At 39.1% G+C, this 17,943-nt stretch overlaps 1 protein-coding gene across 1 annotated transcript in view; it reads right to left on the bottom strand.

Annotated features, from left to right (window-relative positions):
- The window catches only part of CUNH10orf67 (chromosome unknown C10orf67 homolog), a 112,135-nt gene that overhangs the window by 22,171 nt on the left and 72,021 nt on the right, over window positions 1–17,943 (bottom strand). The window contains exons 13-18 of the mRNA XM_040247328.1: window positions 9,316–9,375; window positions 8,553–8,635; window positions 8,405–8,470; window positions 4,450–4,537; window positions 1,293–1,376; window positions 1,146–1,206 (exon numbers count right to left, since the gene is read on the bottom strand). Of these exons, the coding sequence (XP_040103262.1) occupies window positions 1,146–1,206; window positions 1,293–1,376; window positions 4,450–4,537; window positions 8,405–8,470; window positions 8,553–8,635; window positions 9,316–9,375 (442 nt within the window). The remainder of the gene's footprint in view (window positions 1–1,145; window positions 1,207–1,292; window positions 1,377–4,449; window positions 4,538–8,404; window positions 8,471–8,552; window positions 8,636–9,315; window positions 9,376–17,943) is intronic.

Below are 17,943 nucleotides of genomic sequence, written 5' to 3'. Positions count from 1 at the left end.
CTAGGTCTGTCATAGCTTTTCTTCTAAGGAGCAAATGCCTTTTAATTTCATGGTTTCAGTTACTGTCTGTAGTGATTTTGGAGCTCAAGAAAATAGAATCTATCACTGTTTTCAGTTTTTTCCCCCCCATCTATTTGCCACGAAGTGATGGGACTGGATACCATGATCTTAGTTTTTGGAATGTTGAGTTTTAAGCCAGCTTTTTCACTCTCCTTTTTTACCTGCATCAAGATGCTCTTTAGGTTCTCTTCACCTTCTGCTATTAGGGTGGTGTCATCTGCATATCTGGGTGTTACTATGATCAAAAATGTCAGTCCAGGAAGTAGAGAGGACTGTGGCTGCCAAAAGATTCCCAGCACCCAGGCAAGCACCTCTGGAAAAGATACTACCTACGCCTGTAAACACTACAGAAAAAGTCTCTCCATTGCGTGGATGCCCAGGAGAGAGGTTCCTTTTTCAATTTTGTTTTCAAAAAGTAGATGATTTTAAAATTAGGGTCTAGGATTTAAACTCATTTCACACACGTCCTCCCTATATAAATATTCATGATAAAACTTTACTTTTAAAGAATCCAAGAAATGAAAATCAGAAATTACTGACACCCTTTGATTACTATCTATAATTCAAATGAAGAATGTTGCATTTTGTTAATACAACATCTTCATTAGAGAAAAGCAAGCACGGTTGCTTCCTAAAGACGTATAGAAACTTATGAACAAAATGTACCTCCACCTCCCAAACAGTCTAATTTGAGGCCCTGCAAGGACTGGTGGGAGATAAAGAATGCTAGAAATGGTCAGATTTTTCTTCTATTATTAAACTGGAAACTAGGAATTTAACAGGAGCCTCAGGTTTGTTGGCAGTTAAAAAAAAAAAAAAAAGAAAACAGGATTTCAACCTAGACAGTTTCTACTTTTGATGTATGACTCTCATTTTTAATTAACAGAGATATATATTCAGAAATACATATTAACATTCTTTTATTCATCGTATCAATGCATTAGTCTTATAAGGTGGCTGGAAAAAAAGCCGTGCATTCACCCAGAAACCAAACATCTCAGTATGACAAAGAAAAGTGCTACTAATCTTGATTCATTACCCATCCTGTGTGTGTGCACCTTTTCTTCAACAATAAGGATTCTTACCTTGTGGTGAAAGTGGGAAGGAAATCTGATTGTTGCCTACATCTTCATTCTTGATGTTTACCTGTAGGTAAAACGAGATGTTTAATTACTGATGCTGAATAATGCTGACTGATTAAATGTTAAATAGGAAAAAAGTAATCTACCTACCGAAGATGAATGATCAACACTTGTAGAAGATGTCTTCACTGTTGCCAAGTTCATTTTGGATTGCACAAATAAAGGTTTAACTCTCTGAAAGACACAAAGGGTATGTACCATTGTTATCCAGGGGAAATAAAGATCAACTCAAATGGAGGTAGAATGCTCTTCAGTCCTTAGTTAACTGAGATATGAATATTATGCTTCTAACTTAATTGCTCAAATATCACTGGGGAAATAATTTCCTTTAAACCTAAGGAATGTCAGACTCTTTGTGACCCTATGGACTGATGCCTTCCAGGCTCCTCTGTCCATGGGATTTCCCAGGCAAGAATATTGGAGAGGATTGCCATTTCCTCCTCCAGGAGATCTTCCCAATCCAGGGATCGAACCTGAGTCTCTTGAAACTCCTGCATTGCAGGTGGATTCTTTCCCAACTGAGCCGCAAGGAATAGATCCTTTCCTAATTCAGGCTACTTTGTGAGAAAATTCAAGCAAAATGTTTTCCTCAATGTCTCTTCTGACTCTTCTTCCTTTTGATTCTCCCTAAGCCATTTGGGATCCACTCCTTTTAACTGGCCAGGTCTCACAAGGACATCCCCAGCACCACTCAGTTCCTGGAAGCTACACAGTAGTGGTCCTGGTTCCCAGGAACTGAAGAGTGAAAACGCAAAAGCATCTCTTCTAGGAGTTCAGAAGCAGCAGCACATAAGCAGAACAGCCACCAACATCATATATTGCACAGTCAATCACGACACTAAAAATATGCTGGTGAAAATGACCAAAAGCACACCAAGCATTATTATAAAAAAGAGGTCTGAGGTCTGTGGGTGCACCCTGGGAGTTTATGTGACGTTTTCCCTATTCAAGGCTTCTCTCTTGTTGCTTTGTATGTATGCATACTCATTTGCATGCATTTTTCTATCCCCCTACAGCCTGCTCCCACTCCCTTTTTGTTCCCCTCGACAAATAAACCATTTAAACATTTATGTGAGGACTCCCTTGGTGGCCCAGTGGTTAAGACTCCGAGCTCTCAGTGCAGGAGGCCTGGATTTGATCCTTGGTCAGGGAACTAGATTCCATATGTTGCAAGTAAAGAGCTTGCATGCTGCAACTAAGACCCAGCACAGCCAAATAAATAAATAAAAAGAAATATCCAAAAAATTGTAATCTTTGGTTGAGAAGAGAAAAAAACTGAAGGAGAAGAGACTATTGTATATATAGACCAGTTTTGGAACACTTTGGGGGAGTCAATTATTAAAAATCCTTAGCAGGTTTCTCGCATGTGCGCATGCTATGTCGCTTCAGTCATGTATGACTCTTTGTGACCCCGTGGCCTATAGCCCATCAGGCTCCTTCGTCCATGGGATTCTTGAGGCAAGAATACTGGAGTGGGTTGCCATGCTCTCCTCCAGCAGATTTTCCCAACCCAGGAATCAAACCCATATCTCTTATGTCTCCTGTATTGGCAGGCAGGTTTTTTTTTAAACTACTAGCGCTATTTGTGAAGCACAGCAAGGTTCATTTTGCTATGTAAATTTAGCTAAAAATTAGAAATAATATCATCTTGCCAATGTTCTTAAGTTCTTTGATCTCTTGCCGCAACTTGGATTTAAAAAATCATCCTAAAGTGAAAATTGTGGAAAAAAATTCTAAAAGAAAGTGATTTTAGATTGTAAGCCTTTTGAAGCAAGAAATCAAAATTTATATTTCTTGTGACCTTTCTCACAAACCTTATTTGTCCCCAAAACACTTAGCATCACAGGAGTTTCTAAATGGCATTTATATTATGTTAATTTACTCATTGTTTACAATTTACTGATTATATTTCTACACTGGGCATCATTACTTTTACAACTCCCAAGCAAAAACATTAAACAGGTTTAAAAATAGTCTATTTTATATCTATGATAGTCACAGATATAGTATATATCATAGATATAATATCACAGTTTATTTTGTCTATGATATCACTTAATACATAGAATCTTAAAAAATGATACAAATGAACTTATTTACTAAACAGATATAGATTCAGACATAGAAAACAAACATGATTACTAAAGGGGAGAGGCGGGGAGGGATAAATTAGAAGTTTGGGATTAAATAGATACTCACTAGGAGTTGGTGATGGACAGGGAGGCCTGGCGTGCTGTGATTCATGGGGTCGCAAAGAGTCGGACACGACTGAGCGACTGAACTGAACTGAACTGAGCATATGTAAAATAAACAATAAGGACCTACTTATATTACAGGGAACTATACTTAATATCTTGTAATAACCTATAATGGAAAAGAACCTGAAAAAGAACAATATATATACACTGTGTATATGTTCAGTTATATATATGTATGTGTATATATATATATACACACGTGTACATACATATACATGTGTGTGTGTGTGCTCAGTCGCAAGTCACGTCCGTCTCTTTGCGACCCCATGGACTGTAGCCTGCCAGGCTCCTTTGTCCATGGGATTTGCCAGGCAAGAATACTGAAGTGGGTTGTCATGCCCTCCTCCAGGGCATCTTCCCCACCCAGGGATAGAACTTGAGTCTCCTATGTCTCCTGCATTGACAGGTGGATTCTTTACCACTGAGTCACCTGGGAAGCCCCCCACCACTACCACATATGTATATAAATAATAACTGAATCACTTTGCTGTACATCAGAAATTAAGACAACATTGTAAATCAACTATACTTCAATTTTTAAAAAGTCTATTTAAGAATTGGGCTTCATCTATAGGTTACTTCTAGTGTAAAAATGAATGACCTGGTACTAGGAACAGATTCTTTTACCTCCTTTTTCCATTTGGAAGTGACTAAATATTTGGATTTTTAGCTGTGATTGTTCCTATGTTCCATCCATGTGCACAGTGGTCAGGTTAATAGATTCCTCCCAGGAGGAATGAGTCACCCTCCTCTAAAATTTTCACTTGCCTCCACTAGAGCTCAACCATATTGCATGGGAGCCATTTGTTTACACATCTCTGTCTCATACTACATTGAGCTCTTTGGGTTCAAACACTGTCTTATGCTTTCAGCATCTAGCACAGTGCCTCCTGTAATATCTCCAGGGCTAAGATCAGGGATTCTAAAAAAGCTAAGTTCAAAAAGAGACATCAAAGAGACAAAGTGCATCTACCCCAATGTGTACTTACAACATAATTGAAGGATGTATCAGCCAGCACTGCAAACTGACGAAATAATGTGTGCCTAGTAAACATCTCATTCCTAAGGACATGAAAGCTGAAATAAAACATGTAATGGAATTAAAATGAGCAGAAATCATAGGAAAGAGCAAATTGGTATTATGTTCATGTGATGAGAAACTAGAATTTTCAATATAAGCACAAAGAAATGCAAGTAAAAAAATTTAAGTATTAATAGAAACTTATCACTCTTTGGTTTCTAAAATTATATCTTTTCCAGCCGTGAAAAGCAAATAAGGAGGAATAGCCTTATTAATACTAGATATTAACATATATCACAAAATAATAGTATAATAATATCCTGGAAAGGAAAAATAAATGGAATAAAATAGGAACACTGAAACAGATTCAAGAATATACTAGAACATAGTATGCGACCAAAGTGGCACCACAACCCACTCCAGAAAGAGCTGGAATAAAGACCTAAATATGAGAGGTAAGTCAAGAAGGCTTGTTTTAAAAAGTGGGAGAATATCTTAGTGAAGATGGAGAAAGATTTTCTAAATACATCTAAGGAAAAATATTGATGGATAAAGATGAAGAATTTCTGTACAATAAAGGGCAATATACACAAAGTTCATAGACTGGGAAAAGGTATTTGTAACATCTAAAACTGACAAAAGTGAAGTCACTCAGTCATGTCCACCCCTTCGCAATCCCATGGACTGAAGGCTTCTCTGTCCATTGGATTTTCCAGGCAAGAATACTGGAGTGGGTTGCCATTTCCTTCTCCAGGGGACCTTCCTGACCCAGGGTCGAAGCCAGGTCTCCTGCATTGCAGGCAGATGCTTTACCCTCTGAGCCACCAGGGAAGCCAGGACTTTTCTTCTTCCAGGGAAGAAGGTCCTCTGGAGAAGGAAATGGCAATCCACTCCAGTACCTTTGCCTGGAAAATCCCATGGATGGAGGAGCCTGTTAGGCTACAGTCCATGGGGTCGCAAAGAGTCAGACACAACTGAGCAACTTCACTCACTCAAAATTGACAAGAAGTTAAAAATAAGAATACACAAACAAATTTCACAAGCTGAAAAGAAAGCAAAGAAGATGAAAAGAGTTCAGAAAAGGGGACATCCTTTAAAGGGAAAACATCAGATCAATACAAGCTTTTGAAAGTCAGATACCACCAAATACTAGAACTCAATCCTTGTATCTCTCCATTTTTCTCCAACACTTATTCTTAGCTAATCTCATTTAATCCTGTGACTTTAAATACCATCTATACTAATGCACCCCAAATGTATGCCCCCAGCCTCAACTTTCTTCTGAGTTCCAGATTCATATATTCATCTGCCACTAGACATCTACCCTTAGGTTACTAAGAGGCATCTTGAATTTCACATATCAAAACTGATTTCCTGACAAAATGTGCTTGCTTGTTTGAAGTTGAAGGCAACTTCATCTTTCCTGTTGTAAAAAATCTTTGCAATCAAACGACTTCTTTCTTTCCCCTCTTGCTGCAAATCTTTCAGTACCTCCTACTTTCAAAACATGCTGCTGCTGCTGCTGCTAAGTCACTTCAATCGTGTCCGACTCTGTGCAACCCCATAGACGACTTTCAAAACATAGCCCACATTTAATCATTTCTCAACACCTCCTAAAATCCCATGGATGGAAGAGCCTCGTAGGCTGCAGTCCATGGGGTCGCTAAGAGTCGGACATGACTGAGCAACTTCACTTTCACTTTTCACTTTCATGCATTGGAGAAGGAAATGGCAACCCACTCCAGTGTTCTTGCCTGGAGAATCCCGGGGACGGCGGAGCCTGGTGGGGTGCTGTCTATGGGGTCGCACAGAGTCGGACACGACTGAAGCGACTCAGCAGCAGCAGCAACACCTCCATGTCTCCCATCCCAGTCAAATCACCATCATGTTTTGCCTAAAAGAGGCTTATTCTTTCTGGAGCTCCTAACTTTTCTCCCTGCCTTTCCTTTGGTTTCCCTATGGCCTTGTATCAATACAGAAGTCAGAATTATTCTTTCAAGACATCAGATCATTTGGGTCTTTCCTTAGTTCAAGACTCTTCAATGAGGTTTCAGGGTAACCAACTCATTATTCTGAATATTGATAAACAAACAGGATCAAGCATTTATCTTGCCTCATCTCATCTGAAACTATATTTCAGGGTAACCAGTTGAGGGGAATGTTTTTCTTTGATAGAAATTAGCTAAGAAATGCAGAAGGAAGGATAAAATTGAAGTATTAACAATTTGCCATCCTAATGAAATCTTGACTCATGGTTTGTGATTATTAATAGATGTTAAGATCATTTGGAGAAAGGTCAATTGGTAAACCTTGAAATTCATGAATCAGGCTGATAACATGATTAAAATAAAGCCAGACACTAACGTGCCATATGATGGGATGAGTAAGAATTATCTAGTAGTTCGCATGAAGTAGTCTTGCCTAAAATATTGAATCTGAATCTAATCAACTCTCTAGATTTAAGATCAGTTTGTAGGAAGTACAGACTGAAGAACATGCTAAAAGGCACCCCACACACATATACACACATGCGTGTAAACAATTAGCCAAATCCAGAATGGGGGACCTTCTACATAAAAAATGAACACATTTCTCTAGCAAATCAAGGGACTGGAAAGAAAGGGACTTATGTGGGATTATTATAGGAAAAAAAAAAAAGGGTTTAAAGGATGTAACAGCCAAATGCAGTGGTCTACTTATTCCGGATCCTGATTTAAACAAACAGCTATAAAAGATTCCCTTGAGATAACCAAGAAATTTGAATATGACTTGGTTAATAAGAAATATTAAAGGATTTATATTGCTAGGTTTCTCAAGTGTGGTAATGACCTAGTAGGCATGTAGAAGAGATTTTCTTACCAATTAAAAACAAGAGCTCCTGGGTTGGTGAACGTGTGGAGGTGCGAGGACAGCAGCATTGCCCAGGGAGCAGGAGTGTGAGAGCCCTCCCAGGAATTTTGCCCTGTGCGTCTCTTCCATTTGGCTGTTCCTGAGTTACATCCTTTTAAAATAAACTGGTAATATGAAGACCCAGAGAGGACTTCCCTCAAGGCCGAAATGTTGGAGAAATTTATTCAGGGGACACGGGTTTGATCCTTGGTCCGGGAAGATTCCACATGCCATGGGGCAACTAACCCTGTGCGTCACAACTAGTGAGCCTGTGTGCTGCAGCTACCGAAGCCCGGTACCTAGAACCCATGTTCTGCAACAAGAGAAGCTCACGGCGCGCCGCAACTAAGGAGTGGCCCCTGCTTGCCTCAACCAGACAAAGCCGGTGCACAGCAACGAAGACCCAGCGCAGAGGAGAAAGACAAAAATGAAAAACGAAGCTTCTAGTGATTTCCCATCTCGGAGCAAAACCTCAAACGTTCTTCTTCTCTGAGCTCTTCTACCACTCGCCCCTGCTCACGTCATTCCAGCCATCTGGTGTCCTCACTGTTCCTGAACACATGAGCCAACGCTCATCCCAGCACTTCTGCACATGAGGCTTCCTTGAGGGGAGGGAGGGAGTCTCTTCTAAGCAACCGGACAGCACACCCCCCTCACTCACTCAGATCTCTATATCTGAAGATAACTATTATCATGTGCAAATAAGCAGGAATATGTTTTAATAGTCTTATGGGGGAAGATGACTCTGTGGGTCCGATTAAACCAGTTATCAAGAGAGTCTGTCCATCCTGTTGATTATTTACATTTAAACACTGAGATCAGGAATAAAACAGAGTTTGGAATTTAGTTTTTATTTGAAGTGACTTTGACTACTCTTCTACTTTAGGTCAGCTATTTTGCATTTCTTATTAGAAGCATGTGATGGCATTTTATATTACTCAATACACAAGAAAAATGCTAGGCTCCCAATTTCCTTAAAAGATGATTAGTCATGGTTTTTACAAATAGACTTTGTATATATCACCACACTATACCTGTTCCTGAGAATTAAGAATTTCTTTTCCCAGTTTTTGTTGATATGTTCTGATTCCTTTTTAATCCTGTAATAAATTTATAGATGGTTATATATATACAGTATGTACTAGCTGCAAATGAACAATTATAAATTATTATTACCAATACCTTTCTGACTTCTTTTTCTCTTTCTCTAACTTAGACGTTAATACTTGTATTTGCTCTTCCAAAACACGTTTCTCTTCTTCAATCTTTCAATAGAAAATACATGACAAATTTAGTGATATGAATCCTGTTTGTATTGTTTTATCCATAAATCTGAAATGTTATTTCTATTACATAGCATACCATCAAAAATAATTTGAGAGAACAATGAGTTACATTTACTTGCAAATTCCCATGAATTGGAAGAATGTAAGATCCCATACCTCAATTTCCTGTAAATGATTCACCTCAAAGCAGCCACTGTGAGACAACATTATGAAGCAACCAAAATTTTTCTTCATCACCCCTCCCCTACTAGGTATCGTGTTTTCTAAATCTCTTCATTATAGCGTCAGCTGCCCCCAGTTACTGTATTTCCTCTATCAAAACTATCCTCAGGAAAGGATCTGACCAACTCAGTCACATTAGAGCTATATGTTATTTCTCATTATTGTTTATATTTTACAAGGGGATGAAGTTATGGCAAAGGAATGAATCTATAACAGTGGAGTTATAGGCATGTCATGAGATTGCTCTGGATGTGGCAGGGAGCTACCCCAGAATCTGTAGAGGCCATCACCCTATAGAGGCAATCAGGTGCTCTGTCTCTCCATTAGATTGATTCTTGGTGTAGCTTTCGAAGTCATTGCTACTTTCTCAGAATAGTCAGCATCCATATAAACAACATTTAGGTTAATAATAATGGTCACATTAGTCATTACTATACCTTAGCCACTGATAGTTTTATCTTCTCCCCTTGCATCACAGCAGGTGCTCCATGTGTAGCCTGGAGAGGAAATAAACTAAGGTAAATACAACATTTCAAATCAAGCATGAAGGTGTGGTTTTTCTGTAGTTTAGAGAAAGGCAAATGAGAAAAATTATGCCAACACTAGTTCCATAGGGATCTTGACTGCCTCAATTAATTTACAAGATTCAGGGTTTACCCACTGCATTTGCAATTGAACAGTTATAACTGATTAAAACCAATGTTCCCACTATTGCTTTTTAAAAAATTTGTTTTTTTAAATGCATTACTCTGAAATTGTATATGGGTCAATATGTATATATGTATATATTTTTAAATAAGCAGGCAGTTATCACCCAGTGAAGTCACAAGCTTAAAAAAAAATCATTTTCCTCAACTATCTTTTGAATTACATCAAATGAATCCCACTTATACATATAAAAATGCTGCATTTCAAAATACTTAAGTAAATCACTTGTACTTTTTTGGGTTTTAGACTGTAATGCATTATTTGCTCATTTATTTACTAATAAATAAACTTTATTTTTAAATTTATTTACTTATTTGGCTATGCAAGATCTTTTGATCTATTGCCTGTCTTAAGGGGGTCAGTTCAGCCAAGCAGGATCTGAAGCCAGGTCTGCTGAATAAAGTGAAAGGAATCCAACACTCCCCTGAGCAACGAGAAGAGCTATAAAAGGAGAGGATAGCCAGGCAGGACCCTAAGGCAAGAGGCGCTGGTGCGTGGTGAAGGCACAAGGTGACCTGTGCCCACGGGTGATGCCCAACATTCAATGTGAAATGGTATCTGGGTGATGCAAACTGTCCCTCTCACTCACCTTCAGCAACCTTGTCCATCTAAAAGGTGTCCTGTGAGTGGGTGGTTTTAGTAGCAATTGAAGAATTGGGTTGAGTTCAGAATCTGATTCAACAAAATGTGAACTGGGATGACACAGAGTGCCATGAAACTCAGGAACTGACTTTTTTCAGTAGGAGAAGGAGCCTAAACCCAGCAGTAGCCATGAGAGGATGCCATGGGCATCTGTGGAAACCAGTGGACACCCTTTTGGCTCCCATAAAGCAAAGAATGTAGGCTTGAGCCAACTTTACTTACATTTGAAGGGACAGTGAGGATGCAGCTGACATTAGTTGCCACATATAAAAAATGACAAAATTTGTAATTAACAGTCATAAAAGTTCTAATTTTTCAGTGTCTACTATGTGCCAGGTATGTCACACATACTGTCATTTATTCTACATACTAACATTAATTTCATCATCCCTGTTACTTTAGATATTTAACGATGGAGAAAGCATGCACATTTAAAAAATATAAACAGCAGATAGTATATATGAACATAAACTCTCACTTCCCAGAAGCCAAAGGTTTTGTTTTTAGTTTTTCTCATTGTTATAATTATAAATAAATAGTGGCCTTTATTGCTTTGGGCTCTCCACAAATAAAGATTAAGATTTAGAGCATTTATTTACTATATAGCACAGGGAACTGTATTCACTCTCTTGAAATAACCTGCAATGGAAGAATAATCTGAAAAAATATAGCTGAATCATTTTGCCATATACCTGAAACTAACACAATACTGTAATTTTATCAATTTTACTTTACAAATATTATTTTATTTTATAATTTTACTTTACAAATTTACTTTTAATCAATTATACTTTAATTTTAAAAAGTAAGTAAAAATAAAACCAATGGAAAAAAAATTTTAATTAAAAAAAATAATTTAGAGCATTCGAATTACCTGCTACCTTCTCTCTTTCCTCACATGCTCTATTTTTTATTTGCAAATGTTTAGCTCTTACTGGGGTTGCCTTTATTATGGTTTCAATATCTGAATGTCTATATTGTGGTCTATGAACCCTCTGCTGATAATTTCTGATTATCCCCTGACAGGTGAATTCTCAGCAGGACTTAATCCTGAACTTGACCGTAACCCTATGCTCTTACCTTCGTTCACTAAACTCTAACTTCTATTCCATCAGTCCTCGCATCCTGCAGGGCTTTCTGGTGGTCCTAGAACTACCCAAATTATTGTTCCCTTGGTTGTCTCCACACCTTCCTGGAGAAAACTACCACCTACCATCACCAGCATAGTGACTCAATCTCCCCAAGGCCCATGTGGCAGGAAAGGAACCAAAAACAAAATCAGAGGCACAGCAACACTAATTTAACAAAACAGTGAAAGTCTTCATTCTCATCAGCCTTCCTTGGCTTCCAATATGTGGGAATCACTCAAGCTATGGGAGGCATGCACTCTGGGGGCTCCCTCCACCTATCTGTTCTCAAAGAGCACAATCCACTTGAAATGCCTCTCTGACCAGGGCACAAGGAGTACACACTGCGTACACTGCCATTGGTTAACAGGGGACCGAAGAGCCATAGGAATAACAGCCCCAAGCTTTGGAGGGGCTGTATACAAACGGATCTGCCTGCCCATGCAGGAGACACAGGCTGGATCTCTGGTCCACGAAGATTCCACATGCCACAGGGCAATTAAGCCCTTGTGCCACAACTACTGAGCCCATGAGCTTTAGAACCTGCGCTCACCAAGAGAAGCCACCGCAATGAGAAGCCCCAAACTATCAAGTGGCCCCCACTTGCCACAACTAGCAGAAGCCCACGCACAGTAGCAAAGACCCAGTGTGGCCAATAGTAAAAATAAGTGAATAAACAAATTAATTAAGTGAAATAAAAAGAATCCACAGAAAGTTAGGAAAACAAACTGGCAAAGCAAAATAAGTTTCCACTGAGAAGGACATTTATATTTATTTCACTCTATCTGAAGTCATATCAGTAGTTGAAAGTTTATTTTAAAAATTGATTCTGTGTTTAAATTCGTGTACAATAAAAATTAGTTCCAATTTTCAAGGCTCCCTTTTCCTGACGCTCATATAATGATCAACTCTGTAATAACTAGAGATAAAACCCTGCTAAAGCATATCTTATGTAAAGCAAATAATTATTCAATCTCTCCCAAAGACAATACTCTTAGCATGACAAAGATAGCTTCTCTTTTCATTAAAAAAAAAAAAAAAGTCCCGCGTGTAGACTAGAGTGTTTGCTCTCCAGTTTGAGTTGAACTTTCAACCCTGCTGTAGCACGTTATATTGAATCCTGACTCTGTCCACATTAAACTGTCATTTTGTTTTGCCAGCTGCTGGCATTCCACTTTCACTGGAATACATGTGCTGGTCTTTATGTGGTTACTTCATTGACAGGTGCAAACACCGGACTGCTAAACAATAGACAGAGGTAAAAATGAGTGGTAATAGAAAGTAGATAACTTCCTAAGTGGGAAAATGTACACTAAATTATTACAAGGAAAACCAAACATTGTGACTAGAAATAACTCATTAAAAATATTTCTCATACTCTCTTGAATTTACTTCAGGGAGATTCTTTACCATCTGAGTCACCAGGGCTCTTCATATATATATACGTATATATATATATCTCCAGGGGATCTTCCCAACCCAGGGATCGAACCCGGGTCTCCCGCATTGGAGGCAGACGCTTTAACCTCTGAGCCACAGGAAAGCCCCTTATATATATATAGAACTAAAATCCATAAAATTAAGAAATAAGTTTTATTCATAACAGAAATCATGATTCTTAAACGTTTCCCATATTTAAGCATTTACAACAGGTTAAAAACCAACATTCAATAAATATAATCTAAATCTGGAATCAGTAGCCAAGGTTTCTATTAATAATAACAGAAACACAATTATGTTTATTAGCTGTCATAAAATCAACCATATTCCTTATCATACCCCCTTTCTCCTTTTGTTCGCAAAGAATCATTACATTCTTTAATTTCTCCCAATTTCCACCAACATCCCTCTTCTTAAGCCTGGGCCATTCATTCTGGATTTAATACCGCCTTGAATCTCTCCTTTAAACCATCAAATATATTATCATCAAAACAATGTTTCTAACTCAGGAAGAAAGATGATCTTCTGTCTCTAAAATTTCGCTGATCTTGACTTTGACATTATCACTTCTTTCTAATTATCTTCTAAGCAAACTACTAATTTTGAACACTAGTAATGTGCCATTGTATGGTGGGTAGTGCAGTGGGGAGGAGGGGCATGGAATGGAGAATGACACAAGCACAGGAAAAGAGGAGGAACAGCCTCTGAGTAGAAACAAAATATTAAGAAACCATTAGCAAACTGACAGAAATTGCTTAAGGAAACTGTTACTTCTGTGGATTGAAATACTGTATGTAATTGATTATCTATATGTTATATATTCAGTGGCACTGAACAGCCATGTGACTGGTGGGATCTCAGTTCCCCAATGAGGGATTGAATCTAGGCATCAGCAGTAAAAGCCAGAATCCTGGACAAAAATGTTGTGTATCTTAATCAGAATTTACTTGTATATTTTCAGCTAGAGAGACAGATCATCAGAATTACTCCCTAGGTTGTTCATGCTGATGTCTATCAGTTCTGGTGGCGTGTAGTTCAATATGGGTTCACCATAATGCTTTCAGTCACTGGATTAACTGGACTCCATAACACTTCAGGGCCCTGGTTACAATAAGTCCTTGTTCTATTCTGGATAGAACAGAGCACTATCTCCCACATAGAAACTGGTGAAGGAGAACTTCAGGCTATTTTCAAATTTTTTAAAAAGCCTAAAAATCAGTGCACCTTGATTCCCTAATAAGGTTGCAAAGGCTAACAAAATTAAAAAACTCTTTGGATTTGGTTGGCATAGAATCAATTCAGTGAGCAATCCTTAGTCACCTATGGCTGATTGGAAATGCAAGTTAGCAGTCATATGTAACAGGTGAATAAGGGGAAACAGTAGCTTTCCTTTAAGTAGTTCAGGTTTTTGAGGAACAGAGACTACACTGAAGCATTCCATGCAGAAAAGTCTATGAAAATACATGCCTAAAGAAAAGGAAATTGACGTGATTTATAAAAACTAAACCCTAGGAGTTCAGGAGAAACCTGGGACCTAGGACTGCAGAGGTCAGGGCTGAAGAAACTGACAAGGTGGAAGATCTGGATCCAAAGAGGATGGGCAGCAGTGCACTGCTAGCATCCAGGGTGGGGTGTAGCGGCCTCAGGCTGATGCTGGGGAGTGTTGGTACTGAAGTTGTTCTATGACGTCTATCTGTGATTGAATTCACAGCATAACTGGTGGATGCAACGAGGGCAGTTAGATGAGTGACAGTGTGTCAAATGTTCAGGGGGTGAGCCCCAAGTCTGGGCAGTGTCAGGACTCAGACCCAATGACCTGGTGTTCGAGACTGGCCCCGACTTCCAGGGAGAACTGGGGAGAAGCCCACAGCTAAAACCCAGGAAAATGGAATAAAGCAACACGACACAGTGAGGAGCCAGAAGACTGCCCTGGGAGCTCCTGGGTGACATTTCCTGTTACTACCAGGTGATATTATCAATTAATATTATTAATACATGTCAGGACCTAGTGTCTGCCCCATGGTTCAGAGTGTCTATAGAAGAATAAAAAGTGATACAAATCTCTTTTTTCCCTGGTTTCCATAGCAATATCTTAGGGCTTTAAATTAAATTATACTAAGATATCATAAATTTTACAAGTAAAATGTTATCATTGTTCCCCAATGAAAATAAACAAGAAGCAAAGTGTAAAACCTTTCAAGTGATTTTTTAACAAAAAATTTTTTCATTTGTGCAAGAGACATTGGAGATTATTTTCACCAAAATATTTTCAGTTCCAACTATACTATAAGTACTTATTTATCATCCAGCTACTTAGAATAATATAACACAAAAGTCAAAGCCACCTTTTGGCTGAATTTTAAACATATTTCTCCAATTTTTCCATTTTGGTCTCTGACAGCAGAATCTAAAGATGCATTCACTTTAGTGGCAAATGACAAATTTGATTTAAAAACAAAAACAAGTAATTGTAGTGTATGATTTCAGTTATCTCTGCATTTTATTATTATTTTTTTAATCTCTGCATCTTAAAGTTATTTCTACTGGGGACTTCCCTGGTGGTCCAGTGGTCAGGACTCAGCACTTTCACTGCCATGACCCCCAGGTTCAGTCCCTGGTGGGGGAATTAAGATCCTGCAAGCCTCTTGGCATGGTCAGAAAAAAAAAAAAAAAGAGTCATTCCTATCAGGAAACAAAGATTCAGTATGATTAGGAAAAATGTTGTTGTGTCAACATAATCAATGCGCTTCCCAGGTGGCTCCAGTGGTAAAGAACCTGCCTGACCATGCAGGAGACATAAGAGACACCGGTTCCCTGATCCCTGGGTTGGGAAGATTCTCTGGAAGAGGGCATGGCAAACCACTGCATTCTTGCCTGAAGAATCCCATGGGCAGAGGAGTCTTGTGGGCTACAGTCTATAGGGTTGCAAAGAGTCAAACACGACTAAAATGACTTAGCATGCAATCTATCAAAATACAGTAAATTCCCTCTGACAGCCTCTGAAGACTGTATACGTGTTCAGGATGGTCCCAGCTCTGTATTACTCCACCACCTTGTGGAGGGGTGGGGGTACAGATCAACAAAGGGCAAAAACACTGGCTTTTTCACATAGCTCTGCAGAACTATGAACTGCCTGCTTTAGCAAGCCAAGCCCAGAGGAAAAAAAATAACAAAATAATGAAACAATGAACAGATTGTATGATTTTCTTCTCTGGTGGAGTTTATTTTCCACTTCACGTGCAATTCAATTCAGTAAAAGGAATGTATAGGAGAGGAATAGGGAAAGATCTTCCTTTCATCCACCTTACCTAGAATACTCTACACCCATAATAATTCCATATCACATAATCATAATAATTTTTAAAAATTACTAGCTTGCAGGATGACTATGCTCATACTTATAACACTATTGCAAAGTACTTCACCGTGCAGTTCTTGAATTGTTTAAAGAATAGTATTCCAGAGTTTTCATGAAAGTTCTTTTATGCTGTCCAAATTGCTTTGTATCTAGTGAAGTTTACGGACGCGAACACGACTGACGGCCCCCTGTCCCACTTCCCACACGGAAAGGTCCCGATGCTTTCCGCAGATCTAAGCACACGCCATATGTTCCATCAGCACAGACAGGTGACCCCGTGGAAGCTCAGAAGTCTTCCAGAGAAGCATTTACTGGGTGCAGCCTTAATTCACTAATTACCCTGGAGCAGGGTTGGGGGTGCGGAGGGGAGGGGAAGCTAGGAACCCAGTTTTAACCTTGTTCTGTGAAACCTCAGTATTTGAAATGTTTTACAGCTATCAAAAAATAAACTTTACACAAAAACGCTGTCCAAACACAAATTTCACGTTGTGAAATCTTTCATAAACGGAAATCAGACAGCAATGTTCCTATCACACTTTTCAGACTGGCTAAATACTCCGTTTATCACCGTGTGCGCCACTGGGTGAAGCACGTGTGCTGTTCCCACAGAATGACACAGATTTCAAAAAATAAGTATGATTAATTAGATAAGGTAAATGACTGATGTAAAATGTTCCTGCAGCAAGCCCTCCGTTTGGTCATCTACATATGGTCAAGATGATAAAACCCTTTAGAGACAATTTTTAAGGAGTCCAACTACCTCGGTATTGACAAAATATTCAAGAGTTCTGAGAAACAGGAAAATGATAACCAGAGTACATATATGGAGAATTCATCTACAATGAAGAATATACTGCATGGGGAGGGGATGGAAGGGAACACTCACTATAATAGGATTATCATTAACAAAAGTGTATATGAAAGTAATAACAGTGTGCTAGAAAAATATATTTCACATTAAAAATCAAGTCAATTCCCATGAAAATGTTAAGTCCAGCTTACATCATCTCTCCCCTCCCCCAGTCCAATTTTTACTTACTGTTACACATTAACTTCTGAGTCTCTGCAGCTGACAAAATGTACTGTTAAGCTTCAGAAACATCTAGATAACAATCATTTCGGTCAGAAGGAAAGCCTGGGACACTTAAGAGAAAATCCTCATGACAATTTCTCAGATATCCTTTCTCCTCATCATGATGTATTTTTTTTTTTTTGTCTCCCCTTCATGATACATTTTCCCTGGGGGAGAATGGGCAGTATTTTAGCCCCTTGTAGCTGGGACTTTGGAGGCTCAGTTTTGATCTGTAAACTGGGGACACGGAGTGTCTAGTCTGCAATGCTAGGATTGAGTTAGAGCCCTGGGCTTGCTGCAGGGACCAGGCTGCTCTGTCTCGGTTTCTGACCCTGCTCCGCGATTCTCCCACCATCATCTCAGAGCCTCAGACCACAGACCGCTGGCATGCACCCCGATTTCACAGCAGCTCAGAGGTTTCTGGAACGGGATGCCACTGTGGCCACAGGCTCCCTAAGTCTCAGGCTTGAACTAGAGTCCCTCACCCAGTAAGGCTGGGCCCCCCACCCTGGTTAGCAGGCAGCACTGCAAACTCAAGCCCAGCACTTGCTTTTTGCCTTTCTTTTTTTTTTTCTCTTGTGTGTGTGGGTTTCCCCCTGTCCTGCCTCCCTCAACCCTCACTGCCCAAAATACTTCCCAGACCTGGATTCCAAAAAATCTTACTCCCAGAACCTAGTCACTGGTCAGGAATGCTCCATATTCTCCAAGTGTCATTCTC

The sequence above is a fragment of the Oryx dammah genome, unplaced genomic scaffold (genome assembly GCF_014754425.2).
Source record: "Oryx dammah isolate SB20612 unplaced genomic scaffold, SCBI_Odam_1.1 HiC_scaffold_10, whole genome shotgun sequence".
Taxonomy (NCBI): Eukaryota; Metazoa; Chordata; class Mammalia; order Artiodactyla; family Bovidae; genus Oryx; species Oryx dammah.
This window is presented reverse-complemented; position numbering and strand designations above follow the sequence as displayed.